General features: G+C 43.8%; 1 protein-coding gene across 7 annotated transcripts in view; it reads left to right on the forward strand.

Annotated features, from left to right (window-relative positions):
• Positions 1-1,166, forward strand: part of CD36 (CD36 molecule) — a 70,959-nt gene extending 69,793 nt beyond the window's left edge. For all 7 annotated transcript variants that reach the window (XM_039521597.1, XM_039521664.1, XM_039521727.1 and 4 more), the window contains one exon: positions 259-1,166. In XM_039521597.1, the coding sequence (XP_039377531.1) occupies positions 259-281 (23 nt within the window). In that variant the 3' untranslated portion in view covers positions 282-1,166. The remainder of the gene's footprint in view (positions 1-258) is intronic.
• Positions 1,167-25,174: the final 24,008 nt, after the last annotated feature.

Below are 25,174 nucleotides of genomic sequence, written 5' to 3' on the forward strand. Positions count from 1 at the left end.
AGTGGATTTGATATAAGAGTTTAGATGGGGATTTTTTGGGTGATTTGAAGGAAACGGGGGAGGGTATAACATCAGCTCCTATCAATAATATCAGAGTACAAATATCATATGATAGTATAGAACAGTGGGTCCCATAATATAAAACAGAAGTTTTTCAGTTCCTATACTACACCTTTCTCTCAGGTCAAATGGGTTATCCATTTTGTAGGAAGAGTGTGTACCACATGATTCATTAACTTTTGACTTTTTCCATTATAGGTGACAAAGAAGTTTACTTGTAGGAATAGTTACTTCAAATTTCAAACAAGGAATTTGTAAAATTCAGCGGCAAACCAATCTGGTCTTATGATACCATTTATACACGTAAACACACTATTGAATGAATGTGCCTTTCCTTTCTGTGAAGAACATACAGAATCCAGCTTCTCAACCAGCAATGCCTGATGTTTCAAAAAGCCCATTTTTACAACCTCATTGAAGAGGCCACAACAGTATCATATTCTGAAACCACTATCATGGTACAAACCTCTATTACAAATAGCATATTAGCAGGTGAACACCGAAATCCAGTTTGGAATCCAATCCACTTTCTGCCATTTTTACAACTTGCTAGTTTGCTTCTCTTGGGACTGTGAGAATAGGAGTAAAAGCCAGTTGCTGATGTTCTGGTTCTAAGTATGTGGGATGGTGACTTCATCAAGCTCATGCAGTGCCCTAGAAGTTATTTTTTCCCCATTCCTTCAAGCAATGGAAGTTGCTGCAGTAGAACTGCTCTCCTGTCTTCAGATATGTGAATTTTAATTACTATAAAGTTTATTATGTAAAGTGGTTAACCATAATATCTGAATGTCAATAAAGGGTTTCTGAAAAGCTTTATTTTAAACTATGCATGTACAGACATGAACAAAATACATGCATGAATGCTAACAGTGGCTGATCCATAGCCACAAACTGCTTCCTTTCTAAACATTTGTGCAGCAGCCCCATTCCTGTCCTTGGTCCGCTGTGCTCTCCCTCAATCTTTTCACCCGAACTGCTGCTTCTTTTTCTGGCACTTCCTTGGCCAATAGCTTGGGCCCTACCAAATTCCTGGCCATGAAAAATGTGCCACGGACCATGAAATCTGGTCTCCCCCGTGAAATCTGGTCTTTTGTGTACTTTCACCCTATACTATACAGATTTCACAGGGGAGACCAGCATTTCTCAAACTGGGGGTCCCAACCCAAAAGGGGGCTGTAGGGTGGGGAGGGGTCACAAGGTTATTGTAGGAAGTTTGCGGTATTGCCATCCTTACTTCTGTGCTGCCTTCAGAGTTGGGTGGCTGGAGGGCAGTGGCTGCTAGCTGCACACTCAGCTCTGAAGGCAGTGCCGCCACCAGCAGCAGCGCAGAAGTAAGGGTGGCAACACTACGACCCTCCTGCAATAACCTTGAGACCCCCACTGAAACCCCCTTTTGGGTCAGGACCCCTACAGTTTTAACACGGTGAAATTTCAGATTTAAATATCTGAAATCATGAAATTTATTATTTTTTAAATCCTATGACCGAGAAATTGACCAAAATGGACTGTAAATTTGGTAGGGCCCTACCGATAGCATTTCCCCTGCAAAATAAATTATACGTCTCTTCTGTCAAGTGCTGCTCTACCACAAGCTTAATACTTAGGGGATAAGGTGACTCTTGCTTCTTCTCAAATTTCTCCAAAACAAGAGCATCAGATTCCAGGCCTGCTTCATCTCCTCCACAGGCAGAAGCAGATTCTAGAGAAGAAGACTGGCAGGCCTGCCAACATCACCATGGCTTTGGTAGAGTATCAGGCAGTTCTACTGTCCAGATGTAGAAGAACACAAAGGAAGGTGGTGTCCACAAGCCCATTCTCTTTCAGGCTATGTGTTACAGCTATACATGCACAAGCAGGTGTTTAACAGGAAAATTAAACCTGGCTGCTGATCCTGTAGCCACTGAAGTCAAGGCAGGCTGTTGGATTGACTTCAGTGGATGTGGATCAGGTGTCTGGCAAGCTCCCTACAACTCACTTCTCAGGACTCGGTTGATTTGTCCTCCAAGGTGAACTGCAAAGGAAAAATAAATACTGAGGTCATATTCACTGAAATACAGCCTAAAATGTTTAACAGCATGGCCTGGCATTCTGAAACATTGCTCACAACTGGTGGTGGGAAGGAAAAGAAATTGATTGAAATGTTATTCTATGTTTACAGAACGTCGTGCTTGGATTAAAACATTTAGCTCCCACTGAAGTCAGTGAGAACTGACCAGGTACATTGAAAGGTACAGTCTGACCCTTTGTACCATGACCTTCGTAACAGATGTGCAATAACCTGTCAATTTTAACTTTACTTTAGCATTTGTCCAAAACTGTAGTAAGAGCTGTATACATACAATGCTATTCTTCTTTCCTTTGAGTTTAGCATATATTGATATTGATATATAATATATTAAACACTTGGAGTTCTTTTTTTGTCAGCATCCCACAGTCAGAGCCATGTGACTAGCTAAAAACAAGCCCGCTAATGAAATACCGAGAAAAGCACACAATATGCACTGGTAACTACAATAAACATTATAACCACAAGGAATTAGAGCTGGTGGAATTATTAACTTCTAATGGTGGGCCAGATCCTCAGATGGTGTAAACTGAAGTAGGTCCATTGAAGTCAAGAGAGGCAAACTGCTTTACAGCAAAGGAGGCTCTGTCCCAGTGATTCTTGAATTTACCTCTGTTCCTCTGTTCCTCTTTGCTAAACTTTTGCATCCTGATCCTGAGTTCTGGTAACATATTGCTATGTGTAAGTTCTTCCTGAATAGGTTTTGTAAGCAGACCGCAGCCCATGTGTTTCTCATAAGCTGTTTACGCTGAGTCTGTTCTCCACTACTTTGTACCTTGTGTGCTCATTTAACTCTGGGCAAAATGATTGGAAAGAGGCTGCCCTGACAGATCTTGAGCTATGGCCAGGGAGCGTTTCCAGAAGCTCAGGATGGGGAAGCAGGGAACAAAGGTGCCTTTAAGCTACTTTCATATCTCCTGATCCTGGAGCAGTCTGTGTATTGGTCGGGTCCTAGGCACAAAGTTAACTTGCACTAGTTTCTAACAACCCTAAGGAGCTGTTCTGAGAGCAAAGTATTGCTGAGGTCCAGGGACTCCATTATCATACTTCCTTCCCCCCCACTTTGAATGCTACACTACTTTCTTTGGGTTATTCATTGTGACAGAATGCCCCTATGGACAGTTGGATGTAACTTACAACAGTCCTAAAGAGACTGGCCAAGCACCAGGATCATGGGGGCATAAAGGTTGCTTGAAGCCAATAAGATACTTTTACTCCTTCTCCTCTTGAGCTGAACCAAGCACAACTCTACCATAGCTCATGCTATGACCTCAAGTCCCACAGAACTAGTCTTTTTGTGCCAGAGTCTAAGGGTGAAATTCCAGCCCCTTTGAAGTCATTGGCAAAACTCCCGTTGACTTCAATAGGGTAAGGACTTCACCCTAAAATTTTGGCTTGATGTCAATTGCCAGCAAGTCAAATTTTCCTGGTGTAGTGTCTGTTGCAGCTGTGGTCCAGAATGCCATCCCAGGGTTTTAAAAGCTTAGGGTTCAATCCTACATAGACATAAGTAGCTTTAGTCCCATTGGTCTCAATGCAAGATTGAGCTGTTAGGCGATATTCACCATCTAGCCTGCACTTGGAGTATGATCAGCAGTTATTTTGCTCAGGGCACTGTTTACAGAGATTCTAAATTGATGTACTGAAAACAAGAAGCTAATTATGTATGTTTGTACTTACCGATATGCTCTCCATTTCTCCTTGTTAAGCCAAATACTGAAGATGCATTTATGACAAATGTTTCCAAGCCTTACAAGTGGAAAATAAAGCTCACCATGTAATGAACACCCTTGTTCTGAAATTCATGCCTGCAGTTATAAATTAAGACAGAAAGGAGATATGGTTGAGGCTCATTTCAAGATGGATGGAATTTATCTAGTGTATACAAGTCACAATGTCTTACAAGTGCATTTCACTCTCATATGACTACAGTACTTACCATACCATAAATACTGGTTGCCTTCAGTTTTTATAATATACATTATAGCACGGGTGGAGTGTAAGATGCATCACCTCAGAAGCAGCCCCAGGAGCCACTGTACCTCAAAGACACCCCTTCCTGCTTCCCTCTGGACCTGCAGGAGTAATAATTTGTAGCTAGCCTATACCAGCAACAAATTACAACATCCCTCTTCTGGCTCAACTGCACAGACTGGCTCTGGGGAGTGGAGCCTTGGATTCACCCATTCCACCGTGTTTCTTGCTCACCTGCTCTAACTTCTTAATTACGCCTGGCTTGGGTCTCCCAGACATTCTTATTCCCAGCACAGGTGTGTCATCTGAGTCACTGTCTAGCTCATGATTGCAAACTACATTTATTCTTTCAAATCCTTCCTTAAAGCTTTTCCAAACAGCCCTACCGATGTCAGTTCACCTAAATTAGATGTGCTGTTACACCCCACTAAAAAGAAACAGAAAGCTCTTAGACATCCAGGGCAAATTTGAATGATTTTGTCTGGCCATTTAGATGGGAGTGGGGAGAGGGACTGTACTTTGTACATGGCTGAGAACACTGTCAGCATTTAATAAACAATCAATAATAGTACATGTATTTTTGTATTGCTCTGATGGAGTAACCAAGAGACACATAAACCCATTACCCATTTAACCTAATTCAAGCCACATTTCTGATTAGGTATAATGTTTGTTCTCTTCTCTCATGTAATCTAAATGCGCACCAGACTTCTCTGCTACTTCTGCATAGAATTTTCAGTAGCCGGGGATATAACTGGGGTGCAGCTTTCCCCTAGACCTACAAAGAAAAAATCATCAAGCTGCTGTAAGATTGCAGCCATCCTGATCACCACTCAATTGAGAAAGGACTGGAAAGCTTTGAACTATGCGCCACCCAATGGACACACATTTGTTCACAACTATTTAAGACTGAAGCGTTAGCGAGGAAAGGTGGGTGAGGTAATATCCTTCAGGGGATCAACTTCTGTTGGTGAGAGAGACACGCTTTTGTACCCAGAGCTCTTCTTCTTCAGGGCTGGGAAACAGAAGCTGGTCCCATAAAAGATATTACCTCACCCACCTTTTCTCTCTGATATCCTGGGCCCAACACTACATACGGTAGAAGAGTGAAGCTGGCCAGCTGAAAATAACTCAGGATACACACGCAGGCTATATCCACAAAGGGCTTAGGCTAAACATTACATGCCTAAGGTTAGGCATACTGCCACCCGGCGAAATTCCCAGGCATTCTCACTCCCTGTACAATGCAGAGGGAGAGCTAGGAGCCTAAAAAGGGATTCCCAGAAGCCAGCATACTGTACAGGGAGCTGCCTATGCTAGCCAATAGGAAATGCCTAGGAGAGGGAAGTGGCCTAAACTGTTTATCTCTGTTTGGGATCCACAGTTAGGGGCTTAGCTTCACTTGGGATTCACAGGCATGAACACTCACCTGGAGTTAGGCATCTAAGCTAGATCAGGCCTTTGGCACTGAAAATGGCAGTGCCTTTGCACCCAATAGCCCAGCGGGTAGGGCATTCATCCCAGATGGGGGTGACCTGCATTGAAATCCCTTCTCTGAGTGAGTCAAAGCAGGGATTTGAAGTCAGGACTCCTAGCTGATTGCATTAACCAGTGGGCTAGAGGAGGGTAGTTTTTATGTTGAAATGGCTCCACTTTGTATGAAATGCTTAAATAGTCACTGGACCAAAAAGAAAAGTCAGGCTGACTCTATAGCCTAGTGGCAGGGCACTCATCTGGTTGCTAGGAGACCTGAGTTCATGTCCCTGATCTGAATGAAGTAGAGAATGGATTTAAACCTGGGTCTCTAACATCCTGAGGGAGTATTTTAGGTGTTTAGCTATGAGGGGACACCCTCCTCCCTTTTTTTGGTGTGTGGGATGGGCATGCTCTGAGCACACCTACTGGATCAGGCTCTGCTGAGAAGACATCTAGTCTGAGTATCCTGCAATCACAACATGTAAGTTGCTTTGAGAATCTGGCCCCTACTGACTTTAGGTGCCTACAGGCTAAGTGGTGGTGCCTATGTGTTGGAATTAGGCCCTTAGTGGGACAGTTAGATGCCTAAATACCCATTGTGAATCTACCCCATTGTGTATTAACCTGTTCTTTTCTAGGGTTTGCTCAGTAACCCTTTTTAAACAGAAGATCTAAAAATGTTTGGTGCTCCTCCTCTATCACTTCCCCATGGGTCTGTAGAAAGAACAACAAATGGAATGTATAAAGCCAATGTGATTGGGTCTGCTGTTTGGATACTGTTTTATATGAATCCAGCAATATTCTCTTTGCTTTAAACAGAGTTGGAGCTCTATCTGTGTCTGTTTAATCTACCCTGAAACGTGTTACCAATCCTAGAACTGAAATCCTTTCTTTATAGAATGGTTAGTCACCACTAGGACTTATGTTCTTATCTGATGACCTTTAGCTCCTTCCCGATCTCTACTGATCCCTAATGAATTACTAGGTGCCTTTCTCTTCACATACTAACTGAGCTCCTCCACAAACACATCTTGTCACCTTCACCAGTGTAAATCAGGAGTAAAAGTATTGACGTCTATGAAGTTTCACAAGTGTAAAACCAGGGTAAAAGGAGTATCAGACTCCTGTCGGTTTTCACTTATGCACTTCTTATTGCTGTTGTTATTAACAGCCAAACACTAAAGTCCTTACTGCTAGAGCTGTGTTAAGGGCACAACAATTAGATGCAGCTAGCTATTCATTTGAACTCAAAAGCAGATTTGTATTCAGCTGTATATCCAAGCCTTTGCTACTCATTTTTGTAGACAATTCATGTGCTCAAGCTTTACTAGATCCAGAAAAATTTGTAAGCTGAAAGGCGCAATTATTGGCTGAAACTCTGAATGGCATATTCAGCTGTAAAATGTACCATTTGTAACGCGTGCTGCACTGATTACTTAGGAATTATCTAGTCAGAATTTAATTGCTACTGAATTAGTGTGTTAGTGATTGCCTAGGTGTTTCAGTTGCTTCTCCTTTCCTCCCCCCACCCCTTTTATAGTCTTATTTCTTTAGGCTTCCAAAGAGTCCAGTCTAGTATTGTTAGAGAAAATTCTCATTGAATATAATGGGGATTTTACTCAAGTGAGACCTGCAAGATTTCAAGGTCCTAAACAAAGTAGGTGCACACATCTGCTATTCAAAGATACATTCAGTTCTACTTCAGAAAGGACCAGCTGGCACTGCTGAAGGGGAGAAATATAAATACCATGTGATGATGCAAGTAGCCGGGGCAGTGCAGAGTGTCACTATTCACATTTATAAAAGATCTGAAAACTCAGTCACTAAAGCAATGTGGGTACAATTTTGAGAAAGAAAATACATCTTTTGCAAAGCTTACATCCAATTTGCAATCTGTTTGCAAGAAATTTGTGGGCAGGAAAAAGGGAATCCTGTTGCACCATTTAACTCAGAGATTATTCTTTTCCTGGGCAGTTTCCTTTGTGTCCAGTTACAAGGCTGGGATATGGCCGAACTCCCTGACTTTAACACCAGGTCCCTCACCAGAGCTAGTCCTTGGTGCTTTGGGAAATGAGTCTTGAGATTCTGAGGATTTCCATAGTCGGCTTCCTACAGGGCCCTTCTTTTTCTCTTATGTCGCTTCAGAAATAACCAGGCTCTGAAGAACTCTGATGACCCTGTTTATATTTGTAGACATTTTATTACGGAATATCTTACATTGACTATAAGGTGGCTGTTTTAGTGTGTAATATCCACAATGACCACTAGATGGCAATATCTCAACTAACTATTTTGTGTTTTCCAAATACTTGTTCTACCTGTAATTGGGATGGACAAGTTGCAGTTGTTCTCAACCTTTCCAGACTAGTGTACCCCTTTCAGGGGGGTGATTTGTCTTGTGTACCCCAAGATTCACCTCTCTTAAAAACTACTTGCTTACAAAAACTACATAAAAATACAAAACTGTCACCACACACTATTACTGAATAATTGCTTATTTTCTCATTTTACCATATAATTTTGAAATAAATCGCAACCCCCAGGCTGAGAAACAATGATATAGTATATACAGCAGTATAAACAAGTCATTGCCTGTATGAAATTTTAGTTTTTACTGACTTTGCTAGTGCTTTTTATGTATCCTGTTGCAAAACTAGGAAACTATCTAGATGAGCTGTTGTACCCCCTGGAAGACCTCTCTGTACCCCCAGTGGTACATGTACCCCTGGTTGAGAACCACTGAAGCAGGGAATATTAAAACCTTGATTTTTGCATTAAACCTAGCACATAAAACAATATTGCAGCATCACCTCACAAATTAATGTTATGGTGCAATAACTGCATAATTCACTAGCATAGATATTCGATAAGAAATAAAAAGGTATTTATTTTTAAGCACTTGTGTTTTATGACATTACATTTTGGCTTCTGAACACATGAGAAAATATTTGAATACAGTCAGCTCTCATGTTATCCCAGGCACTGGCTGGTGCAAAAATTCAAGAATCATTAGCCAGTTACTTTACCCACTATCTATGTGTCTATCCAGCCAGTCTTACTCTTTTTTTTGTAGTCTATGAGTCCTTCCCACGAATTTAAAAATAGCTGTAACTATGAAAATCTCTCTTTTTCTTCCCAGCCAGAACTGTTTGGATTTTTTTCCAACAAAAAAGGTAGGGGTTTTTTTCAATATTTTTTTTGTAAAAAAATGTTAAAGTCAATTTTCTTATATATGTATAGTTTTTGGACTGAAAATATTATAAAATATTATCAAAATAGTTGTTGAAATTTTTAATCAAACTGGGCTTTCAGTAAACAAAATAAATTGATAACCATTTTGCAAACCATTTCAATCAGATTTTTGATATGTATTTTGAAAATATTGGGGAAAACAGGGAAAAATGATGGGGAAAAACCCCAAACAATGCTTCAGAATTGAAAACAATTTCTAAACTTCCAAACGTCTGGCAAAAAACGATTTTCATTTTTTGGCCAGCTCTGTTCCTATAGCTTGATTAGTTTATAGTTATGTTTGGGTGATGGGGTGTACAAAAGCAAAGCCAATGAGATGAATTTTGCATTTAGTTCTGAAGGAGGTGTGGCCTGGGGGCTTTCTTTCTTACCTCTTGCCAGTTGGAGTTCCATAGTTTATGTGAATGTTCTTCCTCTCACATACATGAGCCTCCCCTGATTGGTTGATTGATTCATTTTTCCAGCGGAGGATAGCAATCACAGGAAGTCATGGGGAGGGAGAAGCAATCTTTCAGGGATGGTGTCGAATATGAGAGACATTTTAAGTGTACTCTGGATTCAGTGTGCAGAGGGTGAGGCACCAGGACGATATGTTCACAGCACCGTTGTCAGTAAGCAGATGGGCTGCTGTGTTTTATACCAGTTGGAGATTTGTTGTTCGTTTTTGTTTACAATAATCATGCCTGGGTGTCATGGTGCATGGACAGGCTCATGTCTGATTGGAGGGAGAACAACATTCTGGCCAGAAATATAAATACTCTTATCTCTTTTTAATCTATATGCATCATGGATGCATTTGGTAGGAAGTCCTGGCTGATGGTTGCATTCTAAGTTGGTTTACAAATGGGGCATAAACTCCTGTTATTTTCTAAAGGTAGATTGTCAATCGGTGTGATATTGCACTCAAGATAAGTTTGTATTGCCCTTTAAATGTTCTGTGTAGTCTTTGGTTTCTCTTCAAACATTTTGAATGGGAAAGCTTTGACTTTGGGCTCTGTCTGAATTTTTTTCCTTGGCAGTCCTACCTTTCATTGGAGACCAAAATTGCTGAAAAAAATATTCTCTGTCTACAAAGAACTTGGCCCAATTGATGGAGGCTTGGCACATGACAGTCTGATTGGCTGTTGAGGACTATTTACGCTGAAGCTGCTTGGTTGATGGTTGGGGAAGCCAAGCACACACAGGCCTGATTGGTTGATGGATGGGGGGAGGCTGGACACACAATAGTCTGACTGCTGCTTTGGGGTAAGGAGGGACTGTCACATAGAGACTTAATTGATAGAAGTGGAGCACACAGAAAACCTTCTCCTTGAGGAGCTGCAACAGAGAAGGGTTCATGCAGGGCTGCTGACAGATGAGAGATCATGCAGAGCTGCTGACAGATAAGCTATTCTCCTCCAGTACTTCTGTCCACAAAAGTCTGCCTGCCTATTGGTGCCTACTGTGCTCACATCCAAGTGTGCATTAAAAAGCCCTCGGCTATTAATACACAAAAAGCTTTGCCATGAAGCAGTTAGGGTTGTTCCACACACAACGTACCAGACGCAAACCCACAAAATCAAGAAAATTAAAGAAGAAGCCACAAAACAGTACACACCCTCTACTCCCCCACCCACAAACACACACTTTACCGTGACCACCATGCACCACAACCTAACTCTGCGCTCAGGGATGCCAGGCTGCCATCACCCACTTTGGACAAACACCCCTTTACCAACCTGCCATCTCCCGACACAACCAGCTACTATACCAAATTTCTGCAACTGCTAGAGTTAGGGAGAAAATCTGGTAAAAGGGTGACTCAGAAGGGTGAAATTCAGGCAGGGGTCAGTAAAGTTAAAGAAGTGAAATATCTCATGGCACTTGTCAAAATGAGTACGGGATTTCCCCCAGCTTCTTGGCCAACATTACCATTCTTGCAGAGAAAAAAGGGGGAAAATCCAGGCATTGTTGATGACTAATTGCTGTTTTGTATTTGTAAACCATTGGCAAAGTGAGTCTTCCCCTCCCACCCGCACATCTAGAGCCTGGACCACACAGGGGGATTGCTTCCGGCTAGCAGACAGTCCGTTAGCCTAGTGGCAGAGATCTGTGCTCTACAGTGAGCGATTTCAGGGTCAATTCCCACTGACAATCCGGCCAGAGTATTAATACATGCCTGTTACATGCAGCTAGTGTGCTCAGTTCAGCACAACCACACCCTCGTTGCCCCAGGAACATACAGTGCACATAGACGAACAACAAAAACACAGTGAGGACCCGATGTTATAGGGGGCTGTGAGTGCTTTTTGTGATGGGCTGAGTAGCCTCAGGTCCCAGAGACTTCAGCACCTTGCAGAACTGGGCCTTACAGAGATTTAAACAGAACGAAGGGTAGTGAAGGCAGCTCTCCTGGCAGAAGCTACCATTGATCATAACTAATGTTCAAGGACATAACTCTTGACTCCTTTCCCAGGAAATGCTCCCTGGAAATCAACTCCCCTTGGTCACAGCCAGTGCTCAGATTGAGCCAGTATGTAGGGGCTGGCAGACCTGCACCTCTTCCATGCAGCATTAGTGTTCCCCAGAATCTAGGTTTTCAGTCTTTCATTTTTAACAACAGCTGTAAATCTCTGGCTGTTCTGGATGCTCATAGCCTCGACCTGAGCATAACTGGAGTAGTGACCGATATCTCCCTATGTCTGCAGACCCTGAAACACTAACTGAGAAGTGTGACTAACAGCTAAATCAGTGGAACTATTGTGTGTGTAAATAGTGCCGGATTGCCCCCATAGCTGCGTGTGAGCTATTGCAGTGCATATGGCTAAGAAGTTTTCATGCACATTTTAGCACCTGATCCAACTTCCACTAAAATCAGTGGGAGTCTTTCCCTTGACTTCAGTAGGTCTTGGCTCAGGCCCTTTAAACCAGCAGAGGATCTGGCCTTCAGGCTGTTCCCTGTTCTGCTGTATCTATCCGTTTGGAAGGTAAATGCTGGGAACCTACACATGTGAACTTGGTCATTTGTTGGCATCCACTGAATGTCCGAATAACGCCACAGATGACACATTTTTGCTCTTCTGCATGTGTGTTTTTCTACTGGCAATCAGTGTGAACTGCTGTTTAGCCAGCGGTTAATACATGTACCAGCTTTCAGCATCTGGAGGGATATTAGTCCAAAACAAATTGAACACTTCACATATTGTTTAGCTCTGGTGTGGTCATTTGATTCCTGAGAAATGAACACATTCTGCATGTGCAGGACAAACTCTTCACCCTAAGAACTGCAATATCTAGCAAGCAAACACCAGCTGCATCGGGCTTTAGCCAGTGGAAAGGGGGGGAGAGGGGAATAGAAAGTTGTGTTTGCAGTTGCATTAGCACTTAGCAATGCGAATTTCTTTCAAAATGTCAGAACAAAACTGGCCTACAGGATTAGCAAACTCAGGTCTTAAAGGTGAAACATGGCCCGGTGATGAGCTTTGGCTTGGAACTGCAGCTCCGTTTGCTTGCCATGCTTTGCCAAGCAGACGATAAATCTGTCCTTCTTGTGTGTTTCAATTTAAACAGAACGGCTCGTGCGATTCTTTCAACTAATGAAAACTTGCCCTAGACCAGGAGATTCTACCATGGTAAAGGAGTCTGCTTTCATGCTGTCTAGTTCATGACGCGGCTCGGTGTGCTGAAATGCTGCCTGCCCATGCAGATGCAGTCAGCTATTGATTGGAACTGCAGATTCAGTTACAGAAAATGACATTACCTGGTCTCCTTCTGAATTACTTAATGCAATTCCCTGGGGCTGCAACAATTTCCATATTGACGTGTGGGGTTCAGATAGGGCTGTAATGAGTGGAGATGAGACAATCTCTCTGAAAGCTGCTACACCGAGACTTGAGGCCACGGGAGGTTTTCTGTGAGTGAATTAAACAGTCTTAAAAGCTGTGTGGATCAATACGGATGCCAGGGTTAAACAAGAAGGCTGGGCAAAATGAATCAGTGAGTAGAGAGAGATGAAGCTACGGTTGTTCATTTCCTGCACATACAGAGTAGATGTGGACAGAGAGACCAATGGTGAGCATTGCAGTGGGATGAAGGAGTACAGGAGGGTGGCTCTACCACAGATTGTCTATGTGGCCTAGAGAGGCAGCATGGCTCGGTGGGCAAGGTACTAGACAACGAAAGAGTGATTTGGGTTTTAGTCCCAGCTCTGCCACTGAGCTGCTGTGTGACCTTAGGCAAGTCATTTAACCTGTTTCCCTCCCACCCTTTGTCAGTCATGTTGATTTAGAATATAAGCTCTTGGAGTAGGGACTGTCTCTTATTAGCATTTGTACAGTGCCTGGATCAGAGGGGTTCTGAGCTTGGTTAATAATAAAATACTAGTAATAATAGTAATAATAATCAAAGGCGGTAAGGTCCTGCAAAGGACTCCAGTAAATTACATCTCATGTCAACCAGGGAAGTGGGAGGGAACCCAAAGAAGGAATTTGGACCTTCACTGTGTAGTTCCTGAGGCAGCAGAATTACACTCTGCCCCTTGAACAGAATTAGACATGAGTCTCAATCACGCCCTCATTCCAAAAGCACTACATACTTGTGGATTAAGATACTTGTTCACCATCACCTTTGCCCAGGAAAGGTGGCAGAAGCAGGTCTTAAAAATAAGGTAGTGATTTCGAAATTTCACACGACACTTTCCTTGTTGCAATAACCTTGGGAACTGCTCCTCCAGAATCTGTGTCCCCAAAGAGATATTGTTTTTCTTAGATGACTATAAACAGCTGCATCAATATTTGCCTTAACAGAAATTGTTTGATCTGCATCAGTTCCCTTCTTTTCTTGAGCGTTGTTGGGCTGACATCTGGGACGAACATGATTTTGGTTGCTTAAAATTCCACACCTGGTATTTTTGTTTTGTCATTTTACTTTTAGAATGATTGTTATTGTTATCTTGGGGAGTTGCATCCAGGATTCTGTTTCTGTTGCTTGACAGGGATTGTCTGGAGGTTGGCGTGTTGCTGGCAGTGTGTTTTGTTGCAGAACGTCCATAAAGATTCTCACCAGGTTTAGTCTCAAAGTAGAGTATCAACAAGTGTTTCTACAAAGGCAGTCAGACGAAGATCCATCTATATATGCAGACCCAACAATGATATGATTGTATTTCATTCTCGTGCTGTTCCAAATGTCTTTCTACATTTATGAAATTATAAGTAAGCCTGCTGTTTAGGGTGGGGGGAGAAGTTGGATATATTGGAGGTTATAGATCCCCTGAGACTTGCTTTTTCATTTCAGTTCTTTCAACTCTGGGGTCCTATGTAGGTGTCAGAGTAAGAAAGTGTGAAACGTGAGACAATATACACTATGGTTTATTTTGAATTGCACCTAATTTTCTGACCAACTGCACAATAAACTCAAACCCCTCTCAATAGACTCTGCAGCTCCTTGATGTCATTCTTTGAACTTGTTTCTTTGGTGTAAACTCAGCTGTGGTCAAATTGTGTGGAGGATGCCCTAATCAAAATGGGTAACAAACAGGACCAGAGAACCAAACTGCAAAGTAAGCTAGAGAGATTAGAATGGCAAGGGCTGCTGACAACAGAGAAATGTGAAGATTGAGGTAATGATTCAAATATTATTAAGGCAAATCTTATTAATGCAAATAAGAAATGATGCAATGGCCTACATTGAGGAAGAGGAAATAAATAGCACAGGTACAAAATAGTGCTATATTGCTAACCAGCTACACCCATTCCAGTGCAGTGAGGTTTTTCCTCATCTTGATCCTTAACAGTGTCTTTTTAATGCAGCCAAGCATTATTAGTAGCAGCAGGGAAGGTGTGGGATTGGGATGAAGATACGCTTCGCTAGTTTAGCTTTTCTACCTTAAGAAATGATGCAGAGTCCTGTCAGAGAGTGACTCACTGCCAGAGTACCTCCCTGTGGCCAGGTGTAACATCACAGGGCCTTACCTTTCATTGCTTCTGCCTAAGGACCATTTGGGCCTACTGTCTTCAGGCCAGGCCACATGTAGTCCCACCCCTTGCGGGGTGGACAAAAAGCCCAACAAACAATACTATCAGCTTCACACTGGGTCTTCAGCCCAACTCAGTCATCCTTGTCCCTTGCAGGGGCGGCTCCAGGCACCAGCGCACCAAGCGCGTGCCTGGGGTGGCAAGGCACAGGGAGTGGCCTGCTGGTTGCCGTGAGGATGGCAGTCAGGCAGCCTTCGGCGGCACGCCTGCAGGAGGTCTGCCGGTCCTGCAGTTTCGGCAGCAATTCAGCGGCAGGTACGCCGAAGGCATGGGACCAGGGATCTCCCACAGGCATGTCGCCGAATCCGCGTTACCAACGGACATCCTGAAGGCATGCTGCCGAAAGCCACCTGACTGCCGTGCTTGGGGTGCCAAAATTCATAGAGCTGCCCCTGATCCCTTGTATCGGGGGTGTTCTATGCCACATTCCTTGGTGGGTCCGTAGGGGAACTGAGGCCTTCTGTATATTTTGGGTCCCAGGCCAGGGACCAAGTCCTAAGCAGTCAAAGTCCATCTACTTAGACCCCTTGCTTCCTCCTCGGACTACTTCCTACCCTAGCCTATCTTTAGGCATTTCCCACAGCTTCTTCCCAGGCTCACTGCATCTGCACCTATCTCAGCCCAGAGAGCTTCCTAGACCTTTCTGCCATCCAGCTGGTTCTGCCGCAGGTGAGTTGGCTCAGCTCCCCTTGCAGGTCACTCCCTGACCCTGCAGAGTGAAGAACACTCTTCACAACTGCTTCCAACTCCCTGTTCCGGCCACCCTTTTCCCTAGGAGGCTCTGACAAGCACCACCTCTCACGGACCAACGGGCAAGGCTCCGCAACTGAATTTATACTATAGTTACGCTTCAAGCCTGGCTTCCCTTAGGGAATCTCTGTCTGCCAGCAAGTTAGCTCAGCGGCATCTGTCCCTGCATGAGAGCCAGAGGCGCTGCTCTCCCTTCTGAATTCAGCTCTTTTATCTCCTCCTTCCAAGCTTGACACCTACAGCACGTGCAGCAGGCAGGGCAGACTGGGGCCCCGGTGTGCCTTTTTTGCCCAGTGTGGGGTTGTACAAGTACAACAAAGTTTGAGAATGCTGCTTTCTGACCAACAGTAAGGAGACTGTGAGCCACACAGTTATGTTAATATACAGGCAAGTCGCCTCTTAGGTGCATTTAACATGTGCGAATTCAGCTTTGCGCGTCGACAAAAAAAGAAAAATAACAATATAAAAACGGCATCTGTGGTGCAGGCGATTCCGCCTGCCATTCAACTCAATGAGTGTGTTTCACTATACGCGGTTTTTGCTTTACGCGCTAACCGCGGAACGGAACCCCCGCGTAAGATGAGACTTGCCTGTATCAACACATAAGTGTGCTGTAGCACTATCTAGCTAACTTCTAGGGTAACTCTCATGAGCAAACGAGACCAAAATGTTCCTTAAGATAAAAAACTGGACACGCTGAACACTCCACCAAATTAGCAAAACTGTCTTTATAAGACAGAATTTTGCTAATGTCTAAGGTGAAGGATGAGTGCTAGAAACCATTTATTTTGAAATTCAAGTATTTTTGGAATGTGAAGAACAGAAGATTGAGCCCAATCTAATGGCTACCGCTACAGTAAGATGTGCCAGAGGAAAACAAAATTACATGTATGTTAATTACTATTCTGTTATATAATTGTGTAATTGTGTCATGGAGTTAGCAGCGTTGGTTCTAATTGTGACCTCTGAACCTCACTCAGTAATGCAGCATGCAAAAATGTAACATTTTGCAACATGCTCTAATTGTTTTGTTCTGTGACACTATGGTGAGTGTCACCTAAAACAATTTGAGTTTTAGGTCTTTATATTTGAATCTCAGAAACGTGGCAGAAACTGTAAAAAAGAACTTTAAAGTGACCTGTTCAGTAGCCATTCACAATCAGATGAAGTTGCATAGAATGGGCACAAAAATAACAATACCCAGGTCTTATATACCTTATTGCATCAGTAGATCTCAAAGGGCTTTACAAAGGAGGTCAGGACCATTATCTCCATTTTACAGATGGGGAAACGGGGGCCTATAGTGGGGAAGTAACTTGCCCAAGATCACCTGAGTCCCAGTCCAGTGCTCTATTCACAATGCATCCAGTTCCAGGTGTGATGAGGAGCTGCAAGATTTCAGAGCTAGAAAACCCTCGACATAGAATGCATGTTGACACTCCAGCTGGGAGCATGCCTCCCAGCCCAGATTGACAGCTCTGCTCAAGCTAACATTAGCAGTGTGGATGTTACAACCCGGGTGGCTGGCCACCCAAGTACAGGACTACCTGACCTCTTAGGTCTGTACTTGGGTGGCTAGTTCATGCCGCAACATCCAGATTCCTATTTTTAGTGTGCTACCTTGAGCAGACCTAGTGAATGTCTGGCTACCTGAGCTGGGTGGCGCACACCCTGCTGCAGTGTAGACATAGCCATAGAGACTGAGACTGCACACACTTTTCAAAAGGCCAAACCCCACAGCCCCTGTCAGGTTTTATGCTCACCATTTATTTACGTCTGTGGGACTCTTGACTAAGACCTGCAGAATGTGCCCAAGAAGCTGAGAAATGGAATATACAGTAGAGCCTCAAAGATATGAACACCAGCGTTACATTCTTACTGACCAACTGGAAGTAATTAGGTAGCAGTGGAGGGAGACACACACACACACACACAAAATCAAGGCTCAGGGCTTCAGCCAAAGGGTGAGTGGTAGGGCTGCAGCTGCAGAGTGTGGAGGGGTTCAGGGCTCCAGGCAGGGGTGAGCGTTAGGGCATCTGGCCCTCAGGAGCACCGGGGCTCTGGGCTTCCCTTGGTTCTGGTCCCAGATTTAGTCCTGCGGGGGGTGCCAGGGCTCAGGACTGAAAGCTGTAATGTCTTGTTCAAAATTATGGACATTTCAGAGTTACAGACAACCTCCATTCCCAAGGTGTCTGTAACTCTGAGGTTCTACTGTATTGGACAATATTGCATTCCAATTTGTCTGCAGAGAAATGAGTGGATTCTTTCCTGAGAGGCAGAGACGTGCATGTCAGCCAAGGGAGTTTATGACATCTGCACAAGAACTAGGGTATTCTAAGTGAAACTCTCTTGAACAGGAGCTCTGTACCTTTCATGTTTCCTTCATACCCAGCTTTTTCCAGTTACCCATTTTTGAACGTAAATCTGCAGCCTTTGTTAGGGACATTTGCTTTCATCAGCAAAGGATATGTAGCGTCAAAACATCTTACAGCTAAAAAGGTCACAATAAAAAATAGTTTGTAAGTCATGGATGTCCCAGTGAGTATCAGGTGTGTCCTGATTTAGATTGCTGCTTGTGATCTGAGATTGGGCCTCCGCAGAAATGATGGTTTGGTTTCGTAAAGGAACTTAAAATTACAGGCCAGATTCAGTGGTACACTGTGATTGCTTTGCCCTACTCTCGTGATGAAAAGCAGCTGTGAAACCGACTTACCCATCCAGCTAAACTGTTTACGGCTGGAGTGTACCATGAAAGAGGCCCACGTTCTCCAGTCTGAGTGTAGCTGTCTGAAAGGAGCAGCACTTTCACTCTTGCTTCAAGTAGTGAATTTCTGAGGCTTAAGAGTAATGACATCTCTTTGCCCATGACAAGGAAGATGGAAGCTGTTCTGAATGGGTGAATTCAGCACCTGGCATGGTATGGCCCTCTCTGCCATGGTCAGCTGTGCCTTCCCCAGGCTGTAATAGTTCAGTCAACAGCAATTACTGCAGAGGGTTCCCTCAGAATGACATTTATTCTTGGCATCCAAACCTGAATGTTCTCTGTGCAAAATGACTTGTACAGTTTCCAAGATTACTGCTGGCTGACTTTAAAATTGGCTGGAGGGATGCAGGGGGGAATTTCTGTTCAGCTTATAAGGCTTGTGCCTTCATGTTGTTAGCTCCTTCCAAAATAATGGCTTGCCTTCATGGCAGGAAAAGAATAAACTATCTGGGCAAATTTTTCTTTGTTAATCCCTCACTGCACTCCAGCAACACTGGAAAATGAACTGTCTCTCATTTCAGTTAGGGCCCCTGGGCCGTAATATGTACTGCACTGTAACAGCACTGATGGCAAGAACCAAGTATCATGCTTCACAATGTCATGTGGTCACCAAATGGTATCCAGGCATATTCCCTCCAGCTATACCATTGCATAATCAGCCAGGTGCAGTCTGAACTATCAGGCACCAGATGCTGCCAGAGGCAGGGCTGGATAGATCAGGTATGGGTAAATCTCATGTGTCTGGATTCCCTGAAAATTCTAGAGAGGGGAGAAGGCTTCTTAGCTATCCCTGGAAAACTCAGGATGTGGAGAAGGCTACTCTGCCTTATTGTCAGGGCCATGTGACTGTCTATACCAGGGATCGGCAAGTGGTGTGCCGAGTCTTCATTTATTCACTCTGATTTAAGGTTTTGCATGCCAGTAATACATTTTAACATTTTTAGAAGATCTCTTTCTATAAGTTTATACTATATATCTAAACTATTGTTGTATGTAAAGTAAATAAGGTTTTTAAAATGTTTAAGAAGCTTCATTTAAAATTAAATTAAAATTCAGAGCCCCCTGGACTGGTGGCCAGGACCCCGGGCAGTGTGAGTGCCACTGAAAATCAGCTTGCGTGCCACCTTTGGCACGCGTGCCATAGGTTGCCTACCCCATGTCTATATGTACAGCACTACAGAGGAGCATCTGTACCGATACAGCTGCGCCGCTGTAGTGTGTGTGGTGAAAATGCTCTATGCCGATGGAAGAGAGCTCCCCTGTTGGCATAAAAGAACAACCTCCACACCTGGCAGAAGCTTTGTCAGTGGGAGAAGCTCTCCTGCCGACACAGGACTGTGCACATGAGCGCTTATGTCAGTGTAACTTATGCTGCTCAGAGGGGTGGTTTATTCACATCCCTGAGCAACATAAATTACACTGGCAGAAACTATAGTTTGACATAGGCTAGGTATAGAAATGAGGTAAGGGAGAGCCCTTGCCTGGGTCATTTGGTGACAGACGTGGTCTAGGCATTAGGAGCAGCAGTTTGCATGGGCGCCATAGTTTCAGATAATCAGACTAACAATATATAAAGATCTGAATTTTTGGATGTTTTTCTGAGCAGAACCCCAAACTGATCGAGCGATCGCTCTACTTAATAGATGCATTTTGAGTTATGTCATTTATTTTTAAAATAAACTAATCAAATCTAATCTAGTAACACTGCCCACTACCCCATCCTGTGCTAGCAAAGAGCCTGAAGACCAAAATCCATAATACTGTGTTTTGAGCTTTCTTCTGGAAACTTATATGAGGTATGGAATAGGGCATATGCTGCCATTGTCATACGAGACAATACATTCTGACAATAGTATTCTTCTGAGTACAACAAAACCGAAATATGGCACAATATATCTTTTTATCATGGAGGTTTGAAAATGCAGTCAAGTAAATAACAAGGGCTTGAAATTTAATCACAGACCTGCATGTACTGAAAGGTTCTATGGTCCTTAAAAAATGGTTCATTTAGTTGTTTTGTTTTGGTTTTTTTAACCAAACATTAAAATAGCAAGCTCAGCAAAGCATGAACTGCTGTCCCAGACGTGTAGCATCTGCTCAAGAACAGACCAGACAGTATGTTTGAGAGTGGCATGGCATAATGGATAGAATTTTGGATTAAAACCCTGGTTCTGGTCTTTGGTTTTCCCATCTATAAGTGGTTAGATAGATACTGATCTCCTTTGTAAAGTGTTTTGAGATTGACTCTTGCTGAGTCTTATCTTTATTATAACTGGTTTTTATAATCAAAGCAAATTAGCACAGCAGGGACTTCTAGAGACTGGGGGAAGGGATTAAAGAGGCTACAAGAAGAGAAGCCTGGGGAAGAGATGGCTGGAAGAATTTACAACAAAAACAGAGGGGGACTTCTGAAACAGAGACAGGGAAAGGGCTTGATCCAACTTCCATTGTAGGCAGTGAAAAGACTGATTGATTTCACTGAGATTTGGAATGGGGCCCAAAGAGAGGGTGAGGAGAAAGAGAAGCTTCAAAGACCAACTCTCCTTCCCATATAAAACAAATACAGTATTCAGTAATAAATGCCAGTTTATATAGTGTTTGAGCTCTTGCTATGGAATATTGTATTATACTGCTTGCTTTGTCTCCTTCCATCATCCTATTCCTGCCTGTCTGCCACTTGGATTAAACCCTTAATTAGTACTGCAGTATTACTGCTCCAAACACCGCATAAATAGTAACATTTTAGGCAGATATTATAGATTGCTGTAATGTTATTTCTATTAAGGCTGGATTAGATATAGAGGGCGAAATGATGTCCTGGAAGGAGAAGAAGAGAAACATGACCTTGGAAGCAAATAGAGACCCTGTGTCTCTGTGGGACCTTTGAAAGGGAGAGAGAAAAAGAACAGATACTAGGAAGAAAAGCACTGCAAAATAGCTGAGTGGTCGAACCTCGGGAGGCCCATCTGGCCAAGAGAATTGTGAACCTGAGATTAAATAAACATATTATTTACTCTCTCCCCATCTACAAGTTGTTATATAAGTTGTTTAGTCAGAAAACAGACTTTTTTGTTGTTGACTCTAAGTAATTTCTCATGGACGTTTGTTGAATGTAAATGTCTTTTATTTCTTTTTGAAAAGTTCTAAGGTACTTTAAGGTGTAGGGTGTTTTAAAATCCCCTTGAATGCAAAACTCAGCAAACATTCTGGGTCATTTCTGAGCCTGGCATTCAAATAAAATCTAATGAAGACGATGGTATCCTCAAAGTACGTGAAATATTGTTTGCTCTGCAGAGCTATATATTGAATCCAGTGGTGAATTCCGGGCTACAGAACAGTCTATCACTGTAATGCAAGTACTTGGTGACTTCTGAACCAGCTGTGTTGAATTTGCTGTTTGGAATATTCACAGCTCCAAAGTATCCTTAAATCTCAGTCTTTAGTTTAGATTAGACGTTAAATTGTAGCACAGTTATGGTATCTTGCATTGCGCTAGAGGAGCTAATAATAGACGAGCATTCCTCATCTTGACAAATCCACCAACTTCTACAGGGTATAGAAAAAGGCAAACTAGAAATACAGCTGATTAGAGGAAATGGGTGTTAGCAGCCCAATTACTTGGCTGTTTGAAATGCAGTGCTTCCATTGAAGTTAATGGGCATTCTGCCCACAGAGCTGTTGAAGGTTTGTGACCTGGGGGCCTGATTCTGCTTCCTTTGAAACAATAGAAGGAGTCCCAGTGACATTAAAAGAAGCTGGATCCGACCCTGTATGAATTTGGCAGTGCAATCTGAAAGGGAAAATGGTTTCTCATTCCACCCCTGTGAAAAGTGCCTGGTAGGAGTGTGCACAAAGGTTTTAGTTGGCTACTATTCAGTTGGGTTCATAGCACACTAAAGAGTCACTTTCACTTTGGGGTTTAAGTAAAGGGCTAGGTGTGCACTGGGGGAGGGGCTGGGGATGGAGGAAGGCCCTTATTTGGCCCTTGTAAAAACTGGACAGAATTGTAACCTCTGAGTTCAGCTTGCTGGCCCCACTGGGAAGGACTATGCTGCACCCCTTAAAAGGGTATGGTGGTTTGTGTGGTTGGCTTGTGCACCAGGCAACTCCAGGGGTCTCCCTTGAGGGCAATGCAGCTGCATGCCCAATGCAGAGTATGGCATGGAGAGCTGTGATGTAATAACTTTATGAATACTGTGTGACCTCGGCATTGAGAGAGACTGTACAGGCGCAGTGGGTTTGTGGAATTGTTATTTTATGACGATATTGCTTTAATTCAATGGGGCTTTCGGCAGCAAGAAGCCAATAGCGCTCAGGTAAGAAGCATAGTCTTGAGAGATGATGGGGAAAGCTATTCACTTTGAGGATCCCCTCCAATGCATTGGCAAGCCTAGGCACTAACAGATCAAAGGGCGATAGACAGCTAAGAAGTGACTTAAGCCCTGTGAATGTGTTGGGGTGAGGAGCTCAAGAGACTGAGCAGGCTTTGAAGACACATTCCCTGAAGAAGCCAGAGTGAATTTTTTTTCTCTGAGATGCTTTGGTTCTAAATAAAACAATACTTTGCTTTAACAAGGCTGGTCGCTGGGTACCAGCTCTCAGAGGGAAGTGCACTGCAGAAGCTGAGCCTAAGTTATCTTTCATGATCACTACCTGGGTACTGCAGCCCAAAGCCCGATCTGAGAGTGGGAGAGTCACACGATGCCATCCCAAAGGATATAATAGCTCAAGGCATGAGATCTGGGGGGTGCACTCAAAGAAACCAGGAGGGGGTGAGTAGCTGTGAATAGGGAATCTCAGTGGAAATCCGAAGAAGTGAGCAGTAGCTCATGAAAGCTCTTGCTGAAATAAATTTGTTAGTCTCTAAGGTGCCACAAGTACTCCTGTTCTTTTTAGTGGAAATGTTGGCTTTCTACTAGTTTTTGCCATAAAAATCAAATGGAACCATGCATTTCACACACTGTCTATACAAGATCATAAACTGGCCAAGGCTCCCTCAAGCCCAGGCTCCCCTTTGCTCCAATCCAGGGATTGGCAATCTTTGGCACGCGGCCAATCAGGGAAATCCGCTTCTGGGCTGAGATGGTTTCTTTACCTGCAGCATCCACAAGTTTGGCCGATCGCGGCTCCCACTGGCAGCGGTTCACCGTTCCAGGCCAATGGGGGCTGCGGGAAGTGGTGGCCAGCACATCCCTTGGCCTGCGCTGCTTCCCGCAGCCCCCATTGGCCTGGAGTAGCGCACTGCGGCCAGTGGGAGCTGCGATCGGTCGGACCTGTGGACGCTGCAGGTAAACAAACCGTCCCGGCCCGCTAGCGGATTTCCCTGATGGGCCGCGTGCCAAAGGCTACTGATCTCTGCTCTAACCTGAAGTTGCTTTCCCTCATACCTGGGTGTGACCCTAAGAACCCCTCAATGCCAGCTAGCAAAGGGGGTGACTGTTCTGTACAGTACCAACTGACAGGCCTGGCTGTAACTAGCACACTGCTTCCATAGCATTCCTCCATAGAGAATGTGAGGTGAGGTCTTCACTGACAGGCGGGGTCACACTGGTCATTACTGTTGTTGTGAAAAGGATGTACAAACACCATATATACTGTAAATAGGATCCTAAAAAGTCTAAATCAAGGCAGGGTTGACAAATGGGTTTCTGGCAGACAAAGGTTGTGTACTCACCTGTCTACCTTGGTTCACATGGAAATTAAGCATTGTAAGCCAACACAATGAAGGCTCTGTCTGCATACAAAATCAACATGAGGATGTGACCTCAGCATACAAGGAAATAAGCCCCGGGGGCATCATCCTATGTGGACAAACAGTGGATTTGGGGGATATAAGGAGATGGCAAAAGGTCCCCACTTTATCCTTTACCCAAGGAAGTGCAATGCAATTACATTCATGAAAATGGCATCCAACCCACCCTGTTTGGAAGCACTGTGAAGGCCATTTAGGTGAGATAAGCTGGCTTTTAGACAGATGGTTAGCCTGTTAAAGTTAAGTTGAGTCTGGAGAAGGTGTGTATGGATTTTGTATTATAGGTAACCTTTCTGTCTCTAGCTTTATCCTTACTCACTATCTCTTAAATCTTCATATTTGGTAATAAACTAATGGTTGTTTTCACTATAATTATATGTCGGTGCTGTGAGGTATATAGGGGACAGCAAATCTGGTGTTTCTGTGAGTAGCTAGTGACAGAAGCTCAGAGAGTGGGGGGCACCTACTTTTAACCCGCAAAGCATAGTGAGGGCTGGCATTGCCCTGAGGAGACTGGGTGACTAACAGATTGGTGGTATCAGGGAGCTGACACCCAGGTAAGCACCAGCAGCGCTGCTTCTAGGTGGAGGCACAGGGGTAGCAAGGAGACTCACAGTCCTGGGCACCCTGAGAAAACATCACACCAAGGTTCACATTCCCTCAGTCCTGAACTCTCCTCCCTCAAAACTTGGTTCAAGTTTACTCACAATGTATTGAGCCTTTCAACCAACATGGGCTGGTTATTGTGCTCTCATTCTGCCACTGTCACTTGAGTTCAGTAGTACCTCACTGACATGTATAGTCTCTTAGACTGCATCCTAGCCATTTGCAGCCAAGTAATGTGGAGTAAAACCCCTTCCCTCGCTTCCTTGGCAGCTCCCAGGAGGGAAAGCAGGCTCTGTAGGTCCTCTACTGCTCCCACATCAAGCCAACAAAGGGTGGCAGAGGTGTCTGGCCACCACAGCTGAGATAGCACGTCGTGCCATGGAGAAGAAAGTTGTGAGGTACAGGGGAGGGGTAAATTACTTCACCCAGTAACAGGGTGGGAGATTTGAAGGAATTGTGACTCT

Source organism: Mauremys reevesii, linkage group 1 (assembly GCF_016161935.1).
Source record: "Mauremys reevesii isolate NIE-2019 linkage group 1, ASM1616193v1, whole genome shotgun sequence".
Lineage (NCBI taxonomy): Eukaryota > Metazoa > Chordata > Testudines > Geoemydidae > Mauremys > Mauremys reevesii.